General features: G+C 42.3%; 1 protein-coding gene across 1 annotated transcript in view; it reads right to left on the reverse strand.

Annotated features, from left to right (window-relative positions):
• The window catches only part of anos1b (anosmin 1b), a gene marked incomplete at both ends in the record, with an annotated part of 96,511 nt that extends 83,673 nt beyond the window's left edge, over positions 1-12,838 (reverse strand). Inside the window, one exon of the mRNA XM_084186256.1 lies at positions 12,662-12,838. Within this exon, the coding sequence (XP_084042382.1) occupies positions 12,662-12,838 (177 nt within the window). The remainder of the gene's footprint in view (positions 1-12,661) is intronic.
• Positions 12,839-13,150: the final 312 nt, after the last annotated feature.

A 13,150-nucleotide genomic window follows, 5' to 3' on the forward strand; every position in this document is an offset into this window, starting at 1 on the left:
CTCATGAAGCTGGTTGAGAGAATGCCAAGAGTGTGCAAAGCTGTCATCAATGCAAAGGGTGGCTATTTGAAGAATATATTTTTATTTGTTTAACACTTTTTTGGTTACTACATGATTCCATATGTGTTATTTAATAGTTGTGATGTAGTTACAATGTAGAAAATAGTAAAAATAAAGAAAAACCCTTGAATGAGTAGGTGTTCTAAAACTTATGACTTTTTAATTAGTGGCTTCAGAGAAAGTATTCACACCCCTTGACATTTTCCACATTTTCTTGTGTTACAAAGTGGGAATAAAATTGATATAATTGTCATTTTCTTGTCAACGATATACACAAAATACTAATGTCAAAGGTGAAGAAAAATTATAATATTTTATAAATAGGAAAAATATAACACTAATACAGTGAGGGGAAAAAAGTATTTGATTCCCTGCTGATTTTGTACGTTTGCCCACTGACAAAGAAATTATCAGTCTATAATTTTAATGGTAGGTTTATTTGAACAGTGAGAGACAGAATAACAACAGAAAAATCCAGAAAAACGCATGTACATTTTTTTTATAGATTTGCATTTTAATGAGGGAAATAAGTGTTTGACCCCCTCTAAATCAGAAGGATTTCTGGCTCCCAGGTGTCTTTTATACAGGTAACGAGCTGAGATTAGGAGCACACTCTTAAAGGGAGTGCTCCTAATCTCAGTTTGTTACCTGTATAAAAGACACCTGTCCACAGAAGCAATCAATCAATCAGATTCCAAACTCTCCACCATGGCCAAGACCAGAAAGCTCTCCGAGGATGTCAGGGACAAGATTGTAGACCTACACAAGGCTGGAATGGGCTACAAGACCATCGCCAAGCAGCTTGGTGAGAAGGTGACAACAGTTGGTGCGATTATTCACAAATGGAAGAAACACAAAAGTACTGTCAATCTCCCTCGGCCTGGGGCTCCATGCAAGATCTCGTGGAGTTGTAATGATCATGAGAACGGTGAGGAATCAGCCCAGAACTACATGGGAGGATCTTGTCAATGATCTCAAGGCAGCTGGGACCATAGTCACCAAGAAAACAATTGGTAACACACTACGCCCTGAAGGACTGAATTCCTGCAACGCCCGCAAGGTCCCCCTGCTGAAGAAAGCACATATACAGGGCCGTCTGAAGTTTGCCAATGAACATCTGAATGATTCAGAGGAGAACTGGGTGAAAGTGTTGAGGTCAGATGAGACCAAAATGGAGCTCTTTGGCATCAACTCAACTCGCCGTGTTTGGAGGAGGAGGAATGCTGCCTGTGACCCCAAGAACACCATCCCCACCGTCAAACATGGAGGGTGGAAACATTATGCTTTGGGGGTGTTTTTCTGCTAAGGGGACAGGACAACTTCACCGCATCAAAGGGACGATGGATGGGGCCATGTACCGTCAAATCTTGGTTGAGAACCTCCTTCCCTCAGCCAGGGCATTGAAAATGGGTCGTGGATGGGTATTCCAGCATTACAATGACCCTAAACACACGGCCAAGGCAACAAAGGAGTGGCTCAAGAAGAAGCACATTAAGGTCCTGGAGTGGCCTAGCCAGTCTCCAGACCTTAATCCCATAGAAATTCTGTGGAGCGAGCTGAAGGTTCGAGTTGCCAAACGTCAGGCTCGAAACTTTAATGACTTGGAGAAGTTCTGCAAAGAGGAGTGGGACAAAATCCCTCCTGAGATGTGTGCAAACCTGGTGGCCAACTTCAAGAAACGTCTGACCTCTGTGATTGCCAACAAGAGTTTTGCCACCAAGTACTAACTCATGTTTTGCAGAGGGGTCAAATACTTATTTCCCTCATTAAAATGCAAATCAATTTATAACATTTCTGACATGCGTTTTTCTTGATTTATTTGTTGTTATTCTGTCTCTCACTGTTCAAATAAACCTACCATTAAAATTATAGACTGATCATTTCTTTGTCAGTGGGCATACGTACAAAATCAGCAGGGGATCAAATACTTTTTTCCCTCACTGTATATCTTGATTAGATAAGTATTCAACCCCCTGAGTCAATACATGTTAGAATTGCTTTTGGCAGCGATTTACACCTGTGAGTCTTCCTGGGTATGTCTTGAAGAGCTTTCCATACCTGGATTGTGCAACATTTGCCCATTGTTCTTTTCAAAATTATTCAAGCTCTGTCAAATTGGTTGTTGATCATTGATAGACAACCATTTTCAGGTCTTGCCATAGATTTTCAAGCAGATTTAAGTCAAAACTGTAACTTGGCCACTCAGAAACATTCACGGTCTTCTTGGTAAGCAACTCCAGTGTAGAATTGGCCTATTGTCTGGTGGAAAGCAGACTGAACCAGGTTTTCCTCAAGGATTTTGCCTGTGCTTAGCTTAATTCTATTTCTTTTTTATCCTGAAAAACTCCCCAGCACTTAACGATTACAAGCATACCCATAACATGATGCAGCCAACACTATGCTTGAAAATTTGAAGAGTGGTGCTCAGTAGTGTGTTGTATTGGATTTGCCTCAAACATGACACTTTGTATTCAGGACAAAAGGTTTATTGCTTTGCCACATTTTTTTGCAGTATTACGTTTGTGCCTTGTTGCAAACAGGATGCATGTTTAGGAATATTTTTATTCTGTACAGGATTCCTTCTTTTAACTCTTTCAATTAGGTTAGTTTTGTGGAGTAGCTACAATGTTGTTGATCCATCCTCAGTTTTCTCCTATCACAGCCATTCAACTCTGTAACTGTTTTAAAGTCACCATTGGCCTCATGGTGAAATCCCTGAGCGATCTCCTTCCTCTCCGGCAACTGAGTTAGGAAGGACACCTGTATCTTTGTAGTGACTGGGTGTCTTGATACACCATCCAAAGTGTAATTCATAACATTACCATGCTCACAGGGATATTCACTATCTGTTTTGTTTTTTACCCATCTACCAATAGGTGCCCTTCTTTGCGAGGCATTGGAAAACCTCCCTGGTCTTTGTGGTTGAATCTGTGTTTGAAATTCACTGCTCAACTGAGGGACCTTACAGATAATTGTATGTGTGGGGTACAGAGATGAGGTAGTCATTCAAAAATATTGTAAACACTATTATTGCACACAGAGTGAGCCCATGCAACTTATTATGTGACTTGTTAAGCAAATGTTTACTCCTGAACTTATTTAGGCTTTCCATAAAAAAAGTGGTTGAATACTTATTGACTCAAGACATTTCAGCTTATCATTTTTTATTAATTTGTAAAAATGTCTAAAAACTTAATTCCACTTTGACATTATGAGGTATTGCGAGTGGGCCAGTGACCAAAAATCTCAATTTAATCAATTTTTAATTCAGGTTGTAACACAAAAAAATGTGGAAAAAGTCAAGGGTGTGAATACTTTCTTTGACTGTATATACATACTCACTGGCCAGTTTATTAGGTACACAAATGTATCGCACCTACAGACAGTGAGTCACGTGGCCGTGGCTTGCTATATAAAGCAGACCGGCGTTGCGGTATTCAGTTACTGTTCGATTGAACGTTACAATGGACAAAACGAGTGACCTAAGCGACTTTGAGCGTGGTATGATCGTCGGTGCCAGTATCTCAGAAACATGGGCCCTCCTGGGCTTTTCACGCATGACAGTGTCTAGGGTTTACCGGGTGGCAGCCGGCAAGTGACAATGTCTAAGGTTCAGGGCAAGGTACCAAGCGGAGGCTGGCTAGTGATGACTGTTTAACAGTCTGATGGCCTGGAGATAGAAGCTGTTTTTCAGTCTCTCTGTCAAAGTTGATGCACCTGTACTGTCGCCGCCTTCTAGATGGTAGCGAAGGTGAACAGGCCTTGGCTCAGGTGGCTGAGGTCCATTATGATCTTTTTGGCCTTCCTGTGACACCGGGCACTGTAGATGTCCTGGAGGGCAGGCAGTGTGCGTTGGGCTGACTGCAACACCCTCTGGAGAGCCCTGCTGTTGCGGGAGGTGCAGTTGCCGTATCAGGCGGTGATACAGCCCGACAGAATGCTTTCAATGGTGCATTTATTGACACTCATGAGGGTCTTAGGGGCCAAGCCGAATTTCTTCAGCCTCCTGAAGTTGAAGAGGCGCTGTTGCGCCTTCTTCACCACACTGTCGCTTGAAGGGACCATTTCAGGTCCTCAGTGATGTGCACGCCGAGGAAGCTTTTGACCCTCTCTACTGCGGCCCCGTCAATGTGGATGGGGATGTGTTCTCTCTGCTGTCTCCTGTAGTCCACAATCAGCTCCTTCGTTTTGTTGATGTTGAGGTAGAGGTAATTTTTTCCTGGCACCACTCCGCCAGGGCTCTCACTTCCTTCCTGTAGAGTGTCTCGTTGTTGTTGGTAATCAGGCCTACCACTGCTGTGTCTTCAGCAAACTTGATGATTGAGTTGGAGACGTGCGTAGCCACGCAGTCATGGGTGAACAGGGAGTACAGGAGGGGGCTGAGCACGCACCCCTGTGGGGCTTCAGTGTTGAGGTGTTGTTGCCTACCTTCACCACCTGAGGTCGGCCCGCCAGGAAGTCTAGGACACAGGGAGGGGTTCAGACCCAGGGCCAGGGTTGCCATGTCTGCGGTTTTCTAGCAAAATTGGGCTACTTTGAAAACAACGTTGTAGGTGAAAATGTATTGGTGGCGGGTTGCGGGTTTCTGGGCTACTTCTAAATTGCACTCCGGCCGCTATTGCATTTCTCTTAAAAAATATATATGTTTCATGTGACCTGCTGATGCTGGCTATCAGGCACTGAGCATGCTTATACTGAGTGTGAGTGAATGGTGGGAAGGGGGAGGGCCAGATGTGTGTGTGTGTGTGTGTGTGTGTGTGTGTGTGTGTGTGTATGTGTGTTTTGAAAGCACAGGTTGAGAGAGTGCTGCACATGGGCATGTCGTGACAACTTTTTACCAGTTGTAGGTAGGCTATTTAGATTGTCATTATGGAGACACCTATTTCCAACCCTTTTTCCAGAAAATATATTAACGCACTAGAACTGATATAATGGCAACACTGGAAAATTACTTTAGGCGCATTAGAGCGCTTTAGATACATTAGCTCAGAGGTGGTTTAAAGTGAACTGCATTCTAATGTCGACTTTCTTATGGAAAACCGTATCAAGCGAAGGGTTTTACGCATGCTTAATTCTTGGGTCTCGAGGGGAAATTCTAAATGGAAGTTATCGAACTCCCTTGCGTGCTTCTGTTATGGGGAAAAAGTCCAATAAAAACCATGAGCTGGCGCACACCCAGAGAACATCACTTAGTGTAGAGGTGCTGACTAAAGGAGAATGAACTGTAAGCTATAAAAACAAACAGAGAGAGTCGCACACTATGTATAAACTCCTAGTAATTTATTGGGTAAAAAACCATCAACGTTTTGGCATCACTGTGCCTTCCTCGGGGTAATGTCATGAATGCTTGAACCTGGTTATGTAGGAAAACAGTGCAATTAGTGCAACCAATGACAATAGTGAGGTGTGTGTCGTAATTGCTAGGTTAATCAGAATGAATTAAGCAAAAACTTAAAATGAAAATAGCCCACAGCGTATTGAATATATTATGCCATTTTTATCATTATCATTAGCATCAGCATACATTGTTTCATTTCATTTCACATATGTATTTAAATATTTCCAATTTCATTAAATGTTTTTGTTACATGTAATCTTTTGGTTCAACCATAATGCATAAGAAGCATCATCAACGGGGGAACATATTGGGTGTACGCCGACATGCTGTAGAAAGAATACACTCATTTTCAAGACCTGTTCACAAAAAATATAATTGGTCATAAGAAGGGCCTGAGATCAAAGTCAATATTCAGACCACTAGGGGTCAGTGTTTTTAGATGGGATATCCAGTAGGCCTCCCTCTGTAGTAGTAGGATCTCGGTGTTACCTCCTCTCCTTGGTAGAGCAACATGCTCAATGCCTGTGTATTTGAGGGAGGAGATAGGATGGTTAGCTTCAACAAAGTGGGCTGCTACTGGATAGCCAGTGTTCTTACACCTGATTGAGCTGCGGTGTTCAGCTATGCGTTGTTTTAATTGTTTTTTTCGTTTGCCCTATGGGGAAAAAGACCACAATGAAACTGACATTAAAAATGTGTTTTTACAAATATGGAGAATGATACATTTGCATCTGTTGGCCGTCAAGCAGTCTATTAATCTATATGCCATTGTAGGCTACTGTACCATTTGATACAATAAATATGTTGAAATGACGAAATCCCTGGAATCATTGAAATTCTATTTGTGACACTTGTGTAGCCTACCTGGAGCTGGCAAACAGATTTAATAAATAGCCTATAACTTCAGTGTATTGTTGTTGTAGCCTTGTGTTATTATGCAATTATTAATGGCCATGTTTAGTTAATTAAATTGGAAGTTATCAATTGTTATCATGGTCACAGCTCTTATCGCAAATGTATTATTCTCCACATTTAATGTCAGTTTCAATGTAGACTTTTCCCTGAAATGAGATCAGGGGCTATAGGCTACCTGCATCAAGCTCAGCAAACCATGGCAAAGTTCAATTGAATTATGAACCCAGATTTTAGTCAGTAGCCTATGCCTATTGAAATAACAAGTAAATCTCGCAAATAGGTCATTTATAACGGTTTGTAGTCTTAACATCTGATACATAATAACGGCACAATTGCCAGAAAATAGCCTATCATTAGTTTTTTGAAGTTCGTCCAAGTGTATCTTGCACATAGATAGAGATCCTCTGTCCAACTTTCATCACAAACTCTCCTGTCAGATGTATCTATAGCTATGCACATGTGCAAACAGGATTTATTTACAATTAAAAACTTGGTGGTTTGAGCCCTGAATGCTGATTGGTTGAAAGCCGTGGAATATCAAACTGTGTACCACGGGTATGACAATATAATTATTTTTACTGTTATCTACAACACTCCTCAAGCCTTATTACGTAATCATAGCAGTCAAACAAGTTAAATCGACATCCATTGATTATTGCGAGTTTAATAAGGGCAAATTTATATTTTCTCTTGGGGCATACTCTTAAGCTCGCAATAATTATTATTTTAAGGAAAAACCAATTTTGCTTCTTAGCCTACGTCGTTACAAATGACGTTGATATTCCTTAATTCGTTCGATAACGTTATGGAAAAAGGGTTTATTGGATAAATGTGGCAACTCCTCTCTTGCTGCGAAATACTTTTTTGGGCTAGTTTTCAGGCCTTGCGGGCGGGTTTTGAGAGGACATTGGGCTAGAAATGTTTGCCAGACCTGGCGACCCTGCCCAGGGCCCTGAGCTTAGTGATGAGCTTGGCGTGCACTAAGATGTTGAAGGCTGAGCTGTAGTCGATGAACAGCATTCTCACATAGTGTGTGTGTGTGTGTGTGCATGCGTTGATGGTTCGTGACTGTTAGGCCTATATAATCTCTCCCAATCTTACTCCACTGGAAATTCCTCTGGCTATACACTACCGTTCAAAAGTTTGGGGTCACTTAGAAATGTCCTTGTTTTCGAAAGAAAAGCAATAATTTTGTCCATTAAAATAACATCAAATTGATCAGAAATACAGTGTAGACATTGTTAATGTTGTAAATGGCTATTGTAGCTGGAAACGGCTGATTTTTAATGGAATATCTACATAGGCGTACAGAGGCCCATTATCAGCAACCTTCAGTCCTGTGTTCCAATGGCACGTTGTGTTTGCTAATCCAAGTTTATCATTTTAAAAGGATAATTGATCATTAGAAAACCCTTTTGCAATTATGTTAGCACAGCTGAAAACTGTTGTGCTGATTAAAGAAGCAACAAAACTGGCCTTCTTGAGACTAGTTGAGTATCTGGAGCATCAGCAATTGTGGGTTCGATTACAGCGCCTCAGAATGGAACTTGACTGGTAGTCTTTGACAGGAGCAGACTAAACAACCTCTGGCTTTAATTGGCTTTTCTCTCAGTCCATCACATAGATGTAGATAGAGGACTGATATTTATATCTGTGCCATTATAGTGTCTGTGGCAGCATGGGCCACTAGGGGTCAGTGTTTTTAAAGTCGTTTTCCAGTGTTTTGTCGCCATTATTTATTGATGTGCATCAGTTCTAGCGTATTAATGTTTTATGGAAAAAGGGTTGGAAATATGTGTCTCCATAATGACAATCTAAATAGCCTCCTACAACTGGTAAAAAGTCATAAAGTGCACGCGTGCTGCTCTCTCTCCTCTCGCTCACGTGACTCAGCCAATAACTGTAGTGCTCTCTCAACACACACACACCCCCTCCGGCCCTCCCCACCACTCAGTCACTCAGCAGCAGCCTGCCTCACTGCTTGACAGTCAGCTGCAGGTAATAGTGAAATATATATATATTAGGGCTGTCAAATGATTAAAATTTTTAATCAAATTAATCAGAATTTTCAGTGGATTAATCATGATTAATCACTATTTGCAATTACACCTGAATCCTAACCATTTTTTTTCTGAAATGCATACCAAAAGATAAATAACAGGACACAGATACATAATTTTCATATTATGTCTGTTTATTAACACAGCCAAATAATGGTGTTTTAAATCAAGCTGAAACATACTACACACCATAATATTTGTCTTTGGCTGTGGCTCTTGACGGTGGCTTATAGAATGAGTCTTGAGACGCCACTTGCAAAACATCAAGGAAACCTGAGTCTTCTACAATGCTAATGGGTCTACAATCCTTTGCAATCCATTTTGCTATTGTGTTGGTCAAATTATCTGAGGTTGATTTTGTTAATTGCCTGCAAACATTCAGCGTGGTCTGGCGCAAACCACTTGCTGAATCTGACGGCCCAGCAAACGCATGTTTGGCGTTGACATGGTACTTCAAGCTTGAACAGCTCCGGTGAAATTGAAACTCCTTCTTACAAATCTTGCAAATAACCTTGTACTTGTTAACTGTACCATCATCATTCTTTTTATATTTGAATCCGTCAATAGGCCCACTTTGCTCACCTTGCTCCATCTCGCCTCTAGCTCCCAACCACTTTCCTGACCTGAATAATTTGTCACACTGCGCATGCGTGAAATGCGTTAAAAAAATTGACGTAATTAACAGCAAACAACTAATTAACGTCGTTAACGCGCTATTTTTGACAGCCCTAATATATATATATATATATATATATATATATTATTATTTTTTTTTATTTTTTTTTTTAAATGCCATGGCGGCCGCAGTAAGAAAACAACAAATAAAATGCAACCCGTGGCCAAACAGCTTGGAAAATTACAGAAAATGATGTCAAGGCTTTAGAAGCTTCTGATAGGCTAATTGACATCATTTGAGTCAATTGGAGGTGTACCTGTGGATGTATTTGTACCTCCACAAGTCTGGTTCATCTGTACAAACAATAGTACGCAAGTATAAACACCATGGGACCACGCAGCCGTCATATCGCTCAGGAAGGAGACGCATTCTGTCTCCTAGAGATGAATGTACTTTGGTGCGAAAAGTGCAAATCAATCCCAGAACAACAGCAAAGGACCTTGTGAAGATGCTGGAGGAAACAGGTACAAAAGTAACTATATCCACAGTAAAACAAGTCCTATATCGACACAACCTGAAAGGCTGCTCAGCAAGGAAGAAGCCGCTGCTCCAAAACCGCCAATAAAAAGCCAGACTACGGTTTGCAACTGCACATGGGGACAAAGATCGTACTTTTGGGAGAAATGTCCTCTGGTCTGATTAAGTAAAAATAGAACTGTTTGGCCATAATGACCATCGTTATGTTTGGAGGAAAAAGGGGATTGCTTGCAAGCTGAAGAACACCATCCCAACTGTGAAGCACGGGGGTGGCAGCATCATGCTGTGGGGGTGCTTTGCTGCAGGAGGGACTGGTGCAGTTCACAAAATAGATGGCATCATGAGGAAGGAAGATTATGTGGATATATTGAAGCAACATCTATTTTGGAAGTCAGGAACTTAAAGATTGGTCGCAAATGGGTCTTCCAAATGGACAATGACCCCAAGCAGCTCTAGCTTTTAGCTTGGTGTGGATGTTGCCTGTAATCCATGGCTTCTGGTTGGGATATGTACGAACGGTCACTGTGGGGACGACGTCTTAGATGCACTTATTGATGAAGCCGGTGACTGAGGTGGTATACTCCTCAATGCCATTGGATGAATCCCGGAACATATTCCAGTCTGTGTTAGAAAAACAGTCCTGTAGCTCAGCATCCACGCCATCTGACCACTTCCGTATTGAGAGAGTCACTGGTACATACTGCTTTAGATTTTGCTTGTAAGCAGGAATCAGGAGGATAGAGTTATGGTCAGATTTTCTAAATGGAGGGTGAGGGACAGCTTTGTACGTGTCTCTGTGTGTGGAATAAAGGTGGTCTAGTTTTCTTTCCTGTGGTTGCACATGTGACATGCTGGTAGAAATGAGGTAGAACGGATTTAAGTTTGCCTGCATTAAAGTCCCCGGCCACTAGGAGCGCCGCTTCTGGATGAGCATTTACTTGTTTGCTTATGGCCTTATACAGCTCGTTGAGTGCGGTCTTAGTGCCAGCGTCGGTTTGTGGTGGTAAATAGATGGCTACGAAAAATATAGATGAAAACTCTCTTGGTATATAGTGTGGTCTGCAGCTTATCATGAGGTACTCTACCACAGGTGAGCAATACCTCGAGACTACCTTAATATTAGACATCGCGCACCAGCTGTTATTGACAAATATACACACATCCCCTCCCCTCGTCTTACCAGACGTAGCTGTTCTGTCCTTCCGATGCACGGAAAACCCAGCCAACTGTATATTATCCATGTCGTCGTTCATCCACGACTCGGTGAAACATTAGAAACTACAGTTTCTAATGTCTCATTGGTAGGTTAGTCTCAAACGGAGCTCATTCAGTTTATTCTCCAGTGATTGCACGTTGGCTAATAGAACAGATGGTAGAGGCGGGTTACCCACTCGCCGACAAATTCTCACAAGGCACCCTGATCTCCGCCCCTGTATTTCCTTATTTTCTTCATGCGAATGACGGGGATTTGGGCCTTGTCTGGGAGCAACATTATATCCTTCGCGTCCGACTCATTAGAGAAATAATCTTTGTCCAGTTTGAGGTGAGTAATCACTGTTCTGATATCCAGAAGCTCTTTTCGGTCATAAGAGACGGTAGCATCAACAAAATAAGTTACAAACAATGCGAAAAAACACACAAAATAGCACAATTGGTTAGGAGCCCGTAAAACGGCAGCCAGCTCTTCTCTCATTGGTTGAGGTTGGCACTTTCACCTCCGAGCCCTTCTCTCATTGGCTGAGGTCGGCACTTTCACTTCCAAGCCCTTCTCTCATTGGCTGAGGTCAGCTCATTCACCCCCCCAGCAGTAAATCATTGCCCCAGGAGAGAATGACATCAGGGGGAAATAGACTGCCTGTGTCTGTCTGAGCTCATAGGTGGTGTGGAAGGCTGCATTGGTAACATCAGACCTGATCCACCTATCTACTCCCAAGTACCGAAAGGAGACACACACAAAACTGTTTAAACACATGGCGCACACCCACACACACGGACCCTCTCCTCTCACAAACACACACAAACATACAAACGCTACAGGGAACACATACAGAACACCACACAATACTACTCACTAAGCCGAAGGCTGACTGAGGTGTGAACTGGAAATAGTGAGCGTCACATTCCAGGGGAAGGAAGCAAGCCATGCCAGGGTGGGATTCTCTTTCTCTCACACACACACCACACACACAGACACACACGCTTCTGTGGCTGTGGGTATGATTTGTTGTTGGCACACAAACACACAGATGATGTCATCTGTGGCTGTTATATACAAATATATGTGGTTCCACCACACAGCATATGAAGTCACATCATATCTCAAACTCACATTATCATATGTCAGAAAGTTCAGGGCAGAGAAGACCTGATAAGGATCTGTTTGGATAGAAATGTTGTCTTATAACTGTACTTCAAGATGTAGGACAGGCTGGGAGCATTTGAGCCTAGACATCTTATTTTTTTATTGGAGTATTCTTCAGTCAATCCTATCAGAAGGGGAACAATAACTAATTGGAACAAGGCAAAAAGGAAATAGGCATATTGCAACACATCAACCACAAAGGATAGGCCTATATGTGATATTTTGCTCCATGTTATAAATTGTAATTTCTCCTCAAGGATTAGGTCCTAATAGCTAGAAGGAATCTACCTATTAGGTGTATCCTAAAACAAGTAGAGTTTCATTCCACTCTACAGGTCCCTCAAGTTTTCAGACCAAATGTTCTCTCTATCACCCTCAGCCAGCCCCACCTCCATTCTCCCTCCCTCCATAATCGCCAACTCCCTCTTCAGAGCCGTGAATCAGCTGCACGCCAACGCAGCCCAGAGCGAGGGACCCAGAGGCTACCCAGAGGCTACCCTCGTTACCCCTCCACCCAGGTGGCCGCGGATCTATTGCTTTGCAAAATGTTGTGCTTAATGCATAAGTTACGCCTACTCATTTATGCACATGCTACTCAGTTTTATGTATTGCACAACTGAATTTATTTACATTCAGACATAGGCTACCACACTGAATAAAATGAAATTCCATCAACATAACCACATTACGCACCACAGGCTACTTTCAAACAACAAAGTATGTGTAAAATGTGTCCACACATGGACGTTTTTAATCTAATTAAATTATTTTACCTGAAGATGTTTAAAAGATGCTGTGAGTTGTGTCATGTGCAGAGAGAGGCAGCGCGAAGTGCACTTCGCGCTGTTAATTTTCTCCAAAACCTCCCTGTCTTCAGCACCAGTCCTGCGCGCGGAGCTCAACGCGATCAAACACAATGTAAAGACAACGGTAACCCGCCACACTGTCATGCTGTTGCCTGAAAACAGACAAAATACGACAGTTTCTCTAGAACAGATTTATTTTTAGTACTATCCAGCCCGTGTCAATTCCTCTAGTTCACTTTGAAAGTCAGGTTTGGAATGGAATGGAGAGATTGCAACTCGCTGTCTGCAGAAGAGGAAAAGGGTAGCCTAGATTCCTTTTTGCAGCAGACACTCCCCCCAACGTTGCACGTGTGGCACCTCATCACTTTGCCAGGGTCTTGTCGAGACTAGAGCAGAGGGGGCATCTATTTTGGAGTTCCGAACTTCCTAACACAGTGCCACGATTCAGCGCAATTT

This window comes from Coregonus lavaretus (assembly GCF_964263955.1).
Source record: "Coregonus lavaretus genome assembly, chromosome: 21".
Taxonomy (NCBI): Eukaryota; Metazoa; Chordata; class Actinopteri; order Salmoniformes; family Salmonidae; genus Coregonus; species Coregonus lavaretus.